The sequence below is a fragment of the Ascaphus truei genome, chromosome 3 (genome assembly GCF_040206685.1).
Source record: "Ascaphus truei isolate aAscTru1 chromosome 3, aAscTru1.hap1, whole genome shotgun sequence".
Classification (NCBI taxonomy): domain Eukaryota; kingdom Metazoa; phylum Chordata; class Amphibia; order Anura; family Ascaphidae; genus Ascaphus; species Ascaphus truei.
In genome coordinates this window covers 375,039,761-375,052,687 of record NC_134485.1, presented here as the reverse complement: position 1 = coordinate 375,052,687, position 12,927 = coordinate 375,039,761, and the positions used below count along the sequence as shown (strand labels likewise).

The 12,927-nt window shown below is 41.4% G+C and overlaps 1 protein-coding gene across 1 annotated transcript in view; it reads right to left on the bottom strand.

Annotated features, from left to right (window-relative positions):
- MIPEP (mitochondrial intermediate peptidase) overlaps positions 1–12,927 on the bottom strand; it is a 117,568-nt gene that overhangs the window by 15,358 nt on the left and 89,283 nt on the right. Inside the window, exons 17-18 of the mRNA XM_075592239.1 lie at positions 5,603–5,724; positions 2,308–2,381 (exon numbers count right to left, since the gene is read on the bottom strand). Of these exons, the coding sequence (XP_075448354.1) occupies positions 2,308–2,381; positions 5,603–5,724 (196 nt within the window). The remainder of the gene's footprint in view (positions 1–2,307; positions 2,382–5,602; positions 5,725–12,927) is intronic.

Sequence of the window (12,927 nt, the reverse complement as noted above, 5' to 3'; positions counted from 1 at the left end):
CAAACAGAATGAGAAGTGATCTCCATTCTCCAACCCCAAAGAGCGCGTACAAGAAAAAATAGGAACAGGCAGAAATGTATAAAATGCGTCTGTGAAAACAGAGGGGACTACAGCAGCCAGTAAGTGCACTGGCGAGTGAACTGAGCAAAGCTACAGTTCTTCTCAGCGACATATATTGAAGTTGCAACAATCTAAGGGCCCTCAGCCGTCGCTGCTATTCTTGCCTCTTGCTTCAGGATTTGGGCTATGTTTAAAATATTCGTTTTTGAAAAAGGTATGCAGAAAAAGCCTAACTGTACTTCATTTTGGACACACAGCTAGGATATGTTGACACGAACCAGCAGTATACTGGTGACCGGGCATGGCGCTGCCCAATAAGCTAATCAATTATACCTTATTGAAAAGTAACCACAGTTTGGAGAGTCTATGAAGTGTTTTATATGTACTACCGCAGAGATTGCTACGTTCTGTCCACACCACGGACTACTTCAATGTTAATACAGTAATTGTTTGGACGACAACCATACCTACATGTAGCTTTGTTCAGGACTAGATTGATGCAGATGTAGCAAGACTTCCTGTCATTGGTGACGTGGTCACATGGCCGTGGCCAGGAAGTTTTAATGCTGCGGGGGTCCCATTCAGAAGTATGGACTATGGACTGCACTCTGGCAGACCCGTAGCTGCATTGTGGCAGACACTGTCCCCGGCGCCGCAAACGTTTGCTTGTTCGTCCGCAACGCTGAGGACAGCAAGTATGGCTACATCTGTATTTACTTAGAGATTGCAAGCTCTCCGGGGCAGGGATTTCCCCTCCTGATTTGCTGTTTGTTGCACTTATTGCATTGGAATTCCCTGTATTGTATTGTCTATTTTGTAAAGCACTGCTCACATTGGTGGCACTATATATATAAAAAAAAAAACATATATACAGTTCAAATCACTAGATCTGTAGCCAAAAAATCAGATCTTCAGTAGTGGTAGAAAATGTACAGACTGCAAGAGAGCGGCCTGAAGGGATTTCCCAAAGACTTTGGGGACCGCAGTATAGCAACCACTGGTCTAAAATTATTCTTCATTATTTGGTATTCTGCAAACCAGGAATGTCCTGGGTACATCAGGATGTTTGGCAGGTTTATAACCGCAAACTGTACAATAACAAACATCGCACAGTATACACTGCACATTCTTATTATAGATCTCACATCTAACTAAATACAGAGAATTTGCAATAAAATGGCAATAGAGTTAAATGAAATCATTAACATTTTTTAAATGTATTTGAGCTCTTAAAACTGGTAGCAGTGGTACTTTGTGTTGTGTTGTGTTGGGCAGTAAGGTCAAAAGACATGAAACAATGTGTGTTTTTATTTGATTGCTATGTGGGAACGCAATGAACGTTGCAGATCCCATTGCACCTTATTGTAAAGGGGAGAAAGCTTGTTACGGTGATCATCGCCAATATTATATAGATCACACAAACCGAATTTATATGATCCCTCCTATGGTCTTCCCAGCAGTACGTGTACCCTTTCTCACACTCGATATATACAATTACTTTCCCTCAATATCCAACAGACATGTTAGCTTTTAAGTCTCTGCCTCCCAATTTGTTCCTTTGTTCTTCCTATAAGGCAGTGGTGCTCAACTCCAGTCCTCAAGACCCCCCAGCAAGTCCGGTTTTAGGATCTCTGCTTCAGCACAGGTGGCTCAATCACTGGCTCACTCTCTCCCCCTTCCCCAGTCTCCATCTCCCCCATCCCCTATTTCCCCCTCTCTCCACATGCCCTCGGTCTCTCTCTCTCTGCCCCAAAAAACATACCCTGTCCCAAAAGAATAGCCCAATAAGCTCCCTCCCACTGTCCTCCTAGCTAAACAGCCTCCCTCCCGTCCAAACAAGCTGCCTCCCCCTCTGGCTCGCATTGAATGGTTGCTTGGGCCGGCCGCATGTTTGACAGCCCTGATCTAAATGAAATCAGCAGTGCTTAGTGAAAAATAACAACGTTTGCTTCACTTCTAGATTATATCTTAAGCAGCATTGTAAAAAAAAAAAAGCTGTATTCAGATCCAGGAACGGCCAAGCGCCTACACTGAATCAGGGACACCTACTGTAAATGCTTGTGCATTCCGAAGATGGAAATCTGCTGGGAAGGTGTTCTTCTGATGATAAAGGCCAGAGCTGGGGATAGGCTGAAAGTATTGATAACCATCTAATCACAACAGCTGGTGTTTCCCAAACATATGTCCCTTGCTTGACTGAACAGACAAGAACATCAGACGATCAAACAGCGCGTGTTTTTACTTTACCTTGAACCATGAGCATGGGTTCTTTTCCGCCACCATAGGCCAGCATCTCCCTGCGATAGCGCTCTCCCATCACCCTGAGGAAAAGATGGATACGGTTACTGCCACCTGCATGCTCAGCTTTCAGTCGCAGCTGCTGGGATGCTCTCGTGTTTCTTTTTAGTACTGACACCGATACAGACTTAATGAAGCCAGCCACCATGAACACAATGATGGCCTTCATTACAAAGAGGCTCCAGAAATGAACCCTACATTTCAAATTGCACAATGCTGAATGACGTTCGATGCATTTGATATCAAAATGCTCACGATTGTTTCATCTACATTTTATTTGACAAAGGAGTAGCTAACATTTCCCCCTCTGGTCAGTGCAGCTTAATACATTTAATACAGTTTAAGCTTACAGATATATGTCACTTGTATACGTTTCCTTAAACAACAAGGAGTAGCTCAGGTGTAACTTTACTTTGGTCACTGGGTCCATTTACGTGTACAATTAATGTTATTTAATCACGGATTAAGATACATTTAATAGCTCTGCAAGTGATACGGAAAAGCTGAATTCCTCGAGCACAGCATGAAACACCAGGCAGAGATACAGCTTGCATTAGGGGCTTGGAAAGAACTCATATGTAAGGAGAGAAAGAAACTGTTTTTCCAGAGCTGCAGTGATGAGGATATGAAATATAAGACCGTCAATCAAGCGCGCCGTGACAGCGATATTAAGCCCCCCTTCCCCTGTAAATGACCCACCCCTGTAAATCAACATTCCTCCAAAATACAAAACATAATCAGATTTCTAATCAGGGTGAAAGAGAGAAAATCAAGACCATTTGAATTAGAGGCACAGGCCTCCAAAACCAAAGTCAATTATTAGTAGTGGAAATGTTAAAAAAGGTAGGGGATGGGCACCTTAAAAAATAAAGTACTGTAGCGAGGAAACTGTACGATTTTAAAAGTTTTTCACAAATACAAAAACAAATACTTCTTACGATCTTTACCCAATGTTTTTCTCTTAGAGGAGACTATTTGGGTCTAGTAGCAAAATGATGATTGCTCTTTTAGTCTTTGTTAATTCTTATAAAGTCATTCTGATGCCATTAATAGGCAAACTGATCAAAAGTATCAGGTCCTAAGAAAAATATGAAATCGTGCATTCAAAAATAAAAGATGCACTTTAAGGGTAAAAGGTTCTTTTAAAGGAGGCCAGATAAGTTAAGTTATGTCAGCCTGCCTTTTGAAAAGGGAGCTGCACTTCTCTTTAAAGATAACACCCAATAAAGACTGTCTCTCACAGGAAAGTAAAGACGACACTTTATAATAGTTTTTTTCTAGACAACACACTTGTATAAGTACAAGTAGTCCGATTTCAATTACTGCCGTCTACAACCATATTAAAGTTGGAGTTACACTCATACCTTTCAGCACAAGAGTCAATTAGTCTTGTAATGTCACAGACAACATTACTTTCTGAAGCTGAAAGTAATACATTATTTTGACAGCTTTCCCTATCCAGTCATACCCTCGTTAACATGCTGCGCACCAAAGAAAAACCCGACATGAGTTGAAAGAAACATAGCCATACCAAGACACCAATTATATAAGAATGCAAACGGCTGTGTGCTATGCAAGTCGTGTCCGGTGATTACCAAATAAGCCTTCATCTTGCTCTGAGAATGTGGTTTGTCTATTATTTACCAGGGCAAATAAATAAATAAGAGATCTTGGTCCCAAAGTGTCAAAGAAAAAAAGTTAAATTCTCTTCAACTTTTCTATTTCAGTTACAATATCTGAGCAGAGGCGTCAGGACTCAAACAGCTGGAGACAAAGATCAGAACCGGCACTCGCCAGTGGATTTGTTGAATACATTTGAGGAGTTTATTTCAAGACGATCGACGAGTCGGTCTCAGCGTAGGCCTTCGTGTCATGACGATATATGGTCAAGACAAAGGTCTACGCGCAGACCGACACGTCGATCCTCTTGAAATAAACTCCTCAAATGTATTCAACAAATTCACAGGCGAGTGCCGGTTCTGATCTTCTGGGCTTCAGCCGAATCCTCACGCACATGAGGTGCCCTGCGCCCCCGTGGCCGTTCATCCGGTTCTTGTGAGTGCACCTATTCTGCTCTATAAAGGACTGAAACCAGTGACAGATCAAACTAGGGTAAGTGTTTTCTGTATGTGTGGTATGTTCCCCTAGTGGCTCGCTATGCTCACCTAGTTAAGCTGGTAACATAAAAAATTGAAATGTGCAGAAACGTCTACTGCAGGGGTTCCCGTCCCGAAGACAGGAGAGGTGTTCCTTGAAAATCCTTCAGAAATGTGCTTCAGGGCATTTCTCTCATGCAGGTTGGAGCATTTGCCCCATTGCAAGCATGTCAGTGCTAAGGCGGAAATTTAGACTCACATGTAGGTCGATTTAGAGAGCGAGTGGCAGATGGTGAATATACAGGTAAACTCCAGCTCTACGCCGTCTTAAAACACATTTAGTTAACGCAGCTCTTTAATAAGTGCTTAAGATGCCACACACACACACACACACGTTTTCAAGCCAAAAATAGCAGACTGTTGTGTATCTGTAAAAGTTGTACCTTTCTGTGTTTTTCTTACCTTTATTTTTTCTTTAAAGGGACATCTCAAGTATTCAGTACACACACACGCACACCTCTAGGGTCTGTTTCTTTTTCCTTAGTCATTTCTCTCACACACAAAACATACATCACATCAGACATATTTTGCCCCTAGTCAAACAAAAACACAAAAACATAACTCCCTCACTACAGAAACACAACCCTCCCTCGTGCTGCATTTACAGCCACCACAAAAATCACAAGCCTAAAAATGGTACTCTTCACGTCCAGCACACAGATACAAATACGTGTGAGGGTTTTCAGAGCAATGAACCAGCACAAAAATATCCTTGGATCAGAGTCCGATGCAAACAGAGTAAAAAAAAACAAAACAAAAAAGCTCCTATAAAAAGACAGCGTTAAACATATTGAAAATAAATGTCTGTGCTCTGGTTAGGGACAATTAAATAAACAACAAGCAACAGTTGTTCATTACAATTTTAAGTGGTCTTTTGCAATTATTGTTAACACACACACTGCCCATATTTAACTAGGTATACAGTATTCACTACTTGCTAATCAGTGATGGTCTTTACTTACAACTTCTTACAAAATAATCAATTGCTTCTCTTTCCAATCAAAGTGTATTCATGCAATATCTTTCCGCAGAACACATCTGTTTTAAGGGAAACAAATCTGCTGTGCCCTGCGGCACATACTATTTACCTATCAAATGGGTTCTTCATGAAGCACTGTTTCCACACCATAGAGGCCACAGCACGGGACATCAGATAGGAGTAGTATTTGGCCCCATATCCCGCAAGATGACTAAACCTCAGGTGCCAAGCCTGCAATACAGAAAAACACAAACAGTTAGAACCCTTGTTGAGATACATATTGTTTATTTCAAATTACTAGACCAGGAGAAACAGTTACATTTCTCGTTTTCAAGTATATCTTGTGATTTTGTTACAGACTTGGTTAAAGTATGGTACAGCAGCAGCAATGTATGTTCTGTGGCCTAAATGTGCATGGATAGAGAGGCAGGTAAACCATTCCAATGGGACAGGTGTGGGGAGCACCAGGTTCCTTGTTGCACTTGTGCTTAGTAAGGAAATGGCTGGTGGATGATTTTAGGAGTTGAGTACTTGTGTGGGAAGGAGAAAGTTGCTCAGGTACATACAGATGTAGTAACTTACTGCCTGCGGCGCCGAGGACAAGAAAGTAAAAGTCTGCGGCGACGGGACAGTGTCTGCTTCGATCGCTCTGCGGCCTGTCCATGCTTCTGAATGGCGGTCTAGGATATTTCGGCGTGGTCATCGGGCCGCAGCCAAGCAACCACAGGGGAAAGCTAGCCGCTGTCAGTTTCACCACGAAGGTAAGTCCCTAACCATAACCCTTTATCGCCAATAGGACTCCTTACCCTAAAAGCCCTTAACCCAAGCCTTCAATCCTTTACATTAAAACCCCTTACCCTAAAACCCCTAATCGGACACCTTACCCCAAATCCCCAAAAGTTAACCCCAAATACTAACACTAATCCTTTTAACCACTTGCTTACCTTTGCGGTGAAACAGACGGCAGCAAGCCGTCTCCTGCGGTTGATTGGCGGCGGCTAAATACCGACGGCTGATCGGTGCACCGAGACGTCCCATTCCCCCTCTTCCCCCCCTACAGCTTTAAATCCTCTGGTGACAGTGGCACTGAAGACAGTAAGTGTTACTGCACCTGTAGGTAACTATCCTAATTTAGCAAACCTGTTACAGCTTTACACAGTTGGTGTGCAGAACTTGGGAGTTCAAACCATATGGAAACTCCAAACCGCAATGTTGTGAAAATTATTCAATAATAATGGAGAATTTCATAACACGTTCTGTTTCTGTCCTGTAAATATGACAGCTAATTTAATGTGACCTAATGCAAAGCCACACAATGTGAATGGCCAAGTTCCTGTGCGATGCAAACCACATCTTAATTACCACTAGGCTACGGCAGAGAGAAGTTGACATCATCTTAAAAATTGTGCTGGAAACATGTAGTCCTTTGTACACTTAGAGAAATAATATGCAAATTAAAATTGACTTATTTTAGGCCAAATTATTTTGGCACAACCCTGATTTCCAATGTGATGCAGACCCTTCTAAAATTGTTCATATGCTTTTGCTATGTGTTCCGCTTTCATGTTACTTCTGCATTACATTTACAGAATTACATTTCAAGGGAAGATGGTCTGCTTGGCATATGTTCATTTACGTCACTGTACACGACTGTTCCCCATTCTCAAGTGCCACATTGCATGTTTTCTTCTGGCTTTACTAAAAGCTCCACTTCAATCTGCCCCTCCTGTCCACATTGCACTTATTAACACCTTCCCATCTCCTCTGTATGTTTTCCTTGGTCTCTGCTATTTAGTACCAGCCCTCTATTCTTTTGATTGTCATGTGATATTGTTGCACTATTTCAAGGGGCAAATCGCTCCTAGGACCAAACTGGACCAATTCCAGTGACCTGTTTAAGGGATCTCATCTGGGTAATACCTTCTTTTTACCCAAATTTTACACCTACTGTATAAGTATTTAAATTTATTTTTTAAAGTTAGACTTTGACTGTATAAGCACTTGCTGCACACGGACATCAGACAAGAGTCGCAAACCCCTCCCCGCCCCCTATATAGGTAGGCATACCAGGTACTCCTATTGGTATTTTTTACATTATGAATGTCTATTGTTCATATTGTCAATAAAGTTTGTATATTTTTTTTGCATTCCCCTTGTCGCGCGCTGACGTCATCACGCCGACGTCGCTCCTGAGAGTTTCAGGAAGTGAATGGCTGATGAATTTTGGCACGCTTCTGGGGACTACAAAAACGGCTAGGTGAGTACCTTTAGTCACCTTGAAAAAGAGCTTGCGCTCGAAACGCGTTGGTGGGGGGCTTTGTACCCCGTAATGCTGCTGTTATTATTTTTGTAAGAATCCATTAAATATGTTTTTTAATGGGCACACGCTCCTTTTGGATTTCCTTTATTTTTTGATCCTGTGTATTTGGTGCCTGCTTTTTCCTATTTGCAATCTGTATAAGCACTTGCTGCACACGGACATCAGACAAGAGTCGCAAACCCCTCCCCGCCCCCATTCTATAGCAACCATTTACAAAGTCACATCCCCTTCCTCTTCTGAAACAAACTCTGGCACACCCCTTTTTGAGCCCTGCCCTCTCTCTAGCAGCGCACCAGTTGTATCTAGTGACAGTCTGGTCACATGATCTCCCCCACAGAATTTTGCATCTTTAGTCCTCTTCTGCTGCACTGACGGCCATTTAGTGAACCCTCGAGCCGAATCTTGGCCGATCGATCACAGGAGAACGGATCGGCAACTTAGCCAATTACTTATTTTTATTACCCTTTCCTTTGTGCAACCACAAGGGTTTCTCCATACATCATCAAGGGACCTGCATTCTGATATTTGTGAAGATAAAGAAGCAATCTACATTGCTGGTCTACAGAGCCCAATAGTCCTGGTGGTAACCTTCTGGAGACCGCCTGTTCGAAGGACATTTAATATTATTTAACATATTTAATTCCAGCATTTGTCAGATTACAGTAAGTACAGCTTCTAGTAATGTTATCAGTAAAATATATATGTCATATCCCACAATGAATATGCTACCCCCAAACATGTCTTGGTATTTGCCAAACGAGGGGGTCACTTAAATGCAAAAAAGGGGAAGTTATAGTCTGTGAGCTTTTTGGTTTCCCACCTGAAAATGAACATGCTCCATTAGAGTGCTATACTGTGAATTTGTATGCATCTGCACCACCAATCTAAACTTGTTCAGATAAAAGTGCCATAAATAATTATAAATTATTATCACCGCTGACCTCCAATGCCAACTTCTAATACACTCGAACCCCTACCAAACCGTAATAGTAAAACAGAAAACCTTTCAGGTATGACAATGCTCTACAGACCCAGATCTATTCTTTGTATAACGAGGAAGCAGAGTGAAAAGATACACAACATTATAATTTGTTGCATACATAGTCTACACCATGTACACGAACGTCACATGAGTTGCTGTAGTAAAAGCATCAATTTTTTATGTTCCACAAATGTCTAAATCCATTGACTTGGAATGATCACAATAAGTAAAAAAAGAAAAGGCAATAAATCACAGGAGCTGCAGACAAGACTTGCATAGCTCCTGACGTACGTTTCACAATAGCTATGTCAAGTGAGGATGTTACAACAGGACGTTTAAAGACTGTGGGCATCATTAATTAGTGAAGAACATCCATCCACTAAACATCACGGTAACCCAAACAGACAGGCACAGCTTCATTAAAGCTGCACTACATGCTGAATTGTGTTTTATAGGAAAAAAAATGCTTATAGGATTGAAGGAGGTGGTCTCCACTGAACCCCATTCATTTCAGCTTCGGGGACACCCTGCACCAGAGATACGTACCTCCATAGCGGTGCCAGTATCACTGCACCCAGGCACCCGCTACGAAGGTAAGGATCTCTGGAAGCAGGGCCCCCTCAGCTGAAATTAACACAGTTCAGCTCCGGGGATCTCCTGTTTCAAACCTGTAATACTGTAAATAAAAAAATAAAAAAAACAATGCAGCCCGTTCTGCTGAATTAACCATCCTGTAATTATAGAAACAAACAACACAATCTAATTTTGACATCTATCTTGATTATTTTTGTAAAAGTATCTTTAATCTATCCCCTCCTCGCTTTAAAGAGGAAACTTTATCTATTGCCATAAACCGCAAAATTAGAATGACGCAATTCCAGGTAATTATTGTCCATCGCAAAATCCAGATTCCTATTTTTGCGCAGAGATTCCCACGTGTAGTTCTCAACGTTAGCCCGACCTATGTAAGCCACATGGGCACCATAACAAGTACACAATAGAATTACTTTGACAGTTAATAAAATGTCTAAGAGTGTATTCTTTAGCAATACTTTGCCGTGCTGATGTATCTGTAAAGTTGCACATATAACAATGGCCACATTTAAAGTGGTACATACAGTACCATTCTTTTAGAATTGTCATGCCCAGCATCATGACAGCTACAGTCTCTACTAGTGCAGGAGTGGCCAACTCCAGCCCTCAAGGGCCACCAGTAGGCCAGGTCTGAAGGATATCCCTGTTTCAGCACAGATGGCTCATGCAATGACTGAGTCACGGATTGAGCCACATGTGCTGAAGCAGGGATAGCCTGAAAAGCTGACCTGTTGATGGCCCTTGAGGACTGGAGTTGGCCACTCCTGAACTAATTGATCTTTGCTATTTTCATAGGTGCTAATCTTCGCTAATCGGAGGTGCGCGTGTACACCCACATACACACTTTATCTTTGGGGAGGGAGGGGGGGGGGGTTGGGAAGGCCTTAGGTCCAATGCTGTTCCCGCGGGTGGATGCGGGCGCTCTTGATATCTCATTTAGACCTACTTTGATTGTGGCTACTCTACTAAATCAATCTAGTTAGATTGCTAAACGTGTCCTTATACTATTGTTATAGTGACATCTTTCAACTTCTGTGATCAAACTCATGTTGCATCAATTGATCATCGCTATGTACCCCACACACCTCTTCTGTTAATTTTTTGGACATTGGGGGGTGCTTGGCCCTGCGCAACATGACTAAATTAATTTGACAAACTCTCCTCCTTTTAGATGAGCTGTCTAACCTTTAGTTGTATATATTCTTTTTGAGTACACACACTTAACATCTACACGTAGCACAGTCCATTTAGGTCCTCCAGAACACAATGATAAACGATTTTGCCGCAGAGGGCGCAGATCATTTGAGCTTCGTACATAGGCGCACACAAGCGAAATTGAAATAGCGTTTGACATGCACCAATTTGGTGCCACAAAAAGTGGTTTGCGACGCTTTGTTTAGGTGTTGTGTGTATAAATGCATTTAACTCCTTTATACATTTATAAACAAAGAAACATTCTAAAGAGCTATTCTGTTTGCCGGCAGCAAGGTAATTGTTACAATATATCATTTAACAGGACAGTGATAGGACTGCACTTACAACATGGGACAGTGCAGATGTTGAAAGGGATACAAAAGTTAATAAATGGCAACATAACTGTGAAATTGCAAACTTTGGCATCATATTTTTTTGGAAGATGAAGTAAACAAACAGTATCACTGCTAAAGTGGTCTGAACACGTCCTGCTGGCAAGTAAGGAAAGTATGTTAAAGTTGCACTTTCTTTACACAAAATGTCACTTTACAAAATACATTGTTAGTATCCATTTGATCAAATGTCTGAGAAGATAATTAAAATATGCTGAAAGAACACAGAATTAAGATGGCTTATCACATTTGTGAATTGCTTCGACATTCTTAAAATGCCATTTCGCCCAATGCAATTTAGTTATTTTTTTCCCTTTTGAAAATAGGTGTAAAAACAAAACACTCAGTCATTTTGAACCTTGCTCATGGGCTCTTAAAACGTTTGTTCTCAAAGCACCTTTAATGTACTCTGTGCTGAAAGATCTCTCAATTTTACTAAAAAAAAGCTGGCACACTACACTGCCCGTGAAAAAAACAAAAAAAAAAGCCAAAGGCTAGATATGGACAATTAGAAAATGTGTCTTTGAGCTGAAGGTTAAGTTACTGGTAATACGAGCAATTAAGTGAAGCCTGTATTATAATCTGAAACACCAAGAAGATGCAACAAACCAGGGAAAGTATGATGAAGACATTCCAGGAGTTTAATAAAGAGTATTTCTGAAGCGTTGCCCAAGGGTTATGATAATGTGCCATCTGCAGGTCATGTTGCTGCCTGTCCTTAGTGCTAAGTAGCTAAAGGTAACCAGAGTGCGTGACTGATTCCACTGAAATTATTAGTTAAAGATGCCTCCTTTCTATCAACATGCCATCAATCCTAGCTGATTACCTTGTCTAAAGAAATTCCATAATTGCATTTGCAACTGTTTTAAATCCTTTAAAATGGCAAAACACAGACACTGAGGCATTTAGAAATGTCTTGGTTAAAACCAAGAGCATACGTTCTTTATGTATAGGTGGGTGAAATGAGCCTACCCCTCATTGAACTTATTGACAATGAATATGTTGCACTTTGACAATAAGTAATGTTTTAAAATTGAAAAGTATAGCAAAGCAGCCATCTGTGGGCATTTAATAACCAACATAAGAGTTCTTCCCCACAATAAGGCTTTCAACAGGAGCGCATTAAGGCAGAGAGGGGAATGAACGGAACCCTTGAGTCCAATAATACATTTTAGAATGTTGTTTTCAAAGAAAAGCTAGGTGGGGAATATATATATATATAGATATATATCTATACACATGCACACTTATAGTGCTGTGTGTGTATATCTATAATCGTCCCTTGTCGAGCCACTGCTGGATGAAGGTCTCCTCAAGGATCCTACTGCGGTTGCAAGCCTCTCTATTGTGTTGCTTCAACAAGTTTTCTGATTTCATCTTGCTTTTGGTCATTGTCTTGGTCTTGTAATCCCTCTTGGAATCCAGCAGAGCAGTGGTTCCCAACTCCAGTCCTCAAGTCCTGCACTAACAGTGCAGGTTTTAAGGCAATCCTCTCATTAGCACAGGTGGCCCAATCATTGTGACTGAACCACCTGTGCTCAAGCCGGGGTATCCTTAAAATCTGCACTATTGCTGGTCCTTGAGGACTTGGGTTGGGAACCACTGCAGTAGAGTATCATCTTTATCCAACGATGGTCATTTCTTCTTGTGATATGTCTGGTCTAGCGCCATTTTAATATCTTCACCCTTGGGATTAGATCACAGACTTTTGTTTGGCTTCAAACCCATTCAATTGTTTTCCTATCTCTACAGGTAATACCCAGCTCCGTACTTCTTTGCAGTCTGAATTTTCGCATCTATACGGGAGCACGGGCAGAATACAATGGTGGAAAACTTTCCTCTTGAGGCACCCTGGAAGGTTCCCTTGAAATATTGTCTGGTTTCTTCCAAATGTGCTCCATTCCATCTTCATTCTCCAATTGATTTAATGCAAAAGGTTCCCATTTCTTGTT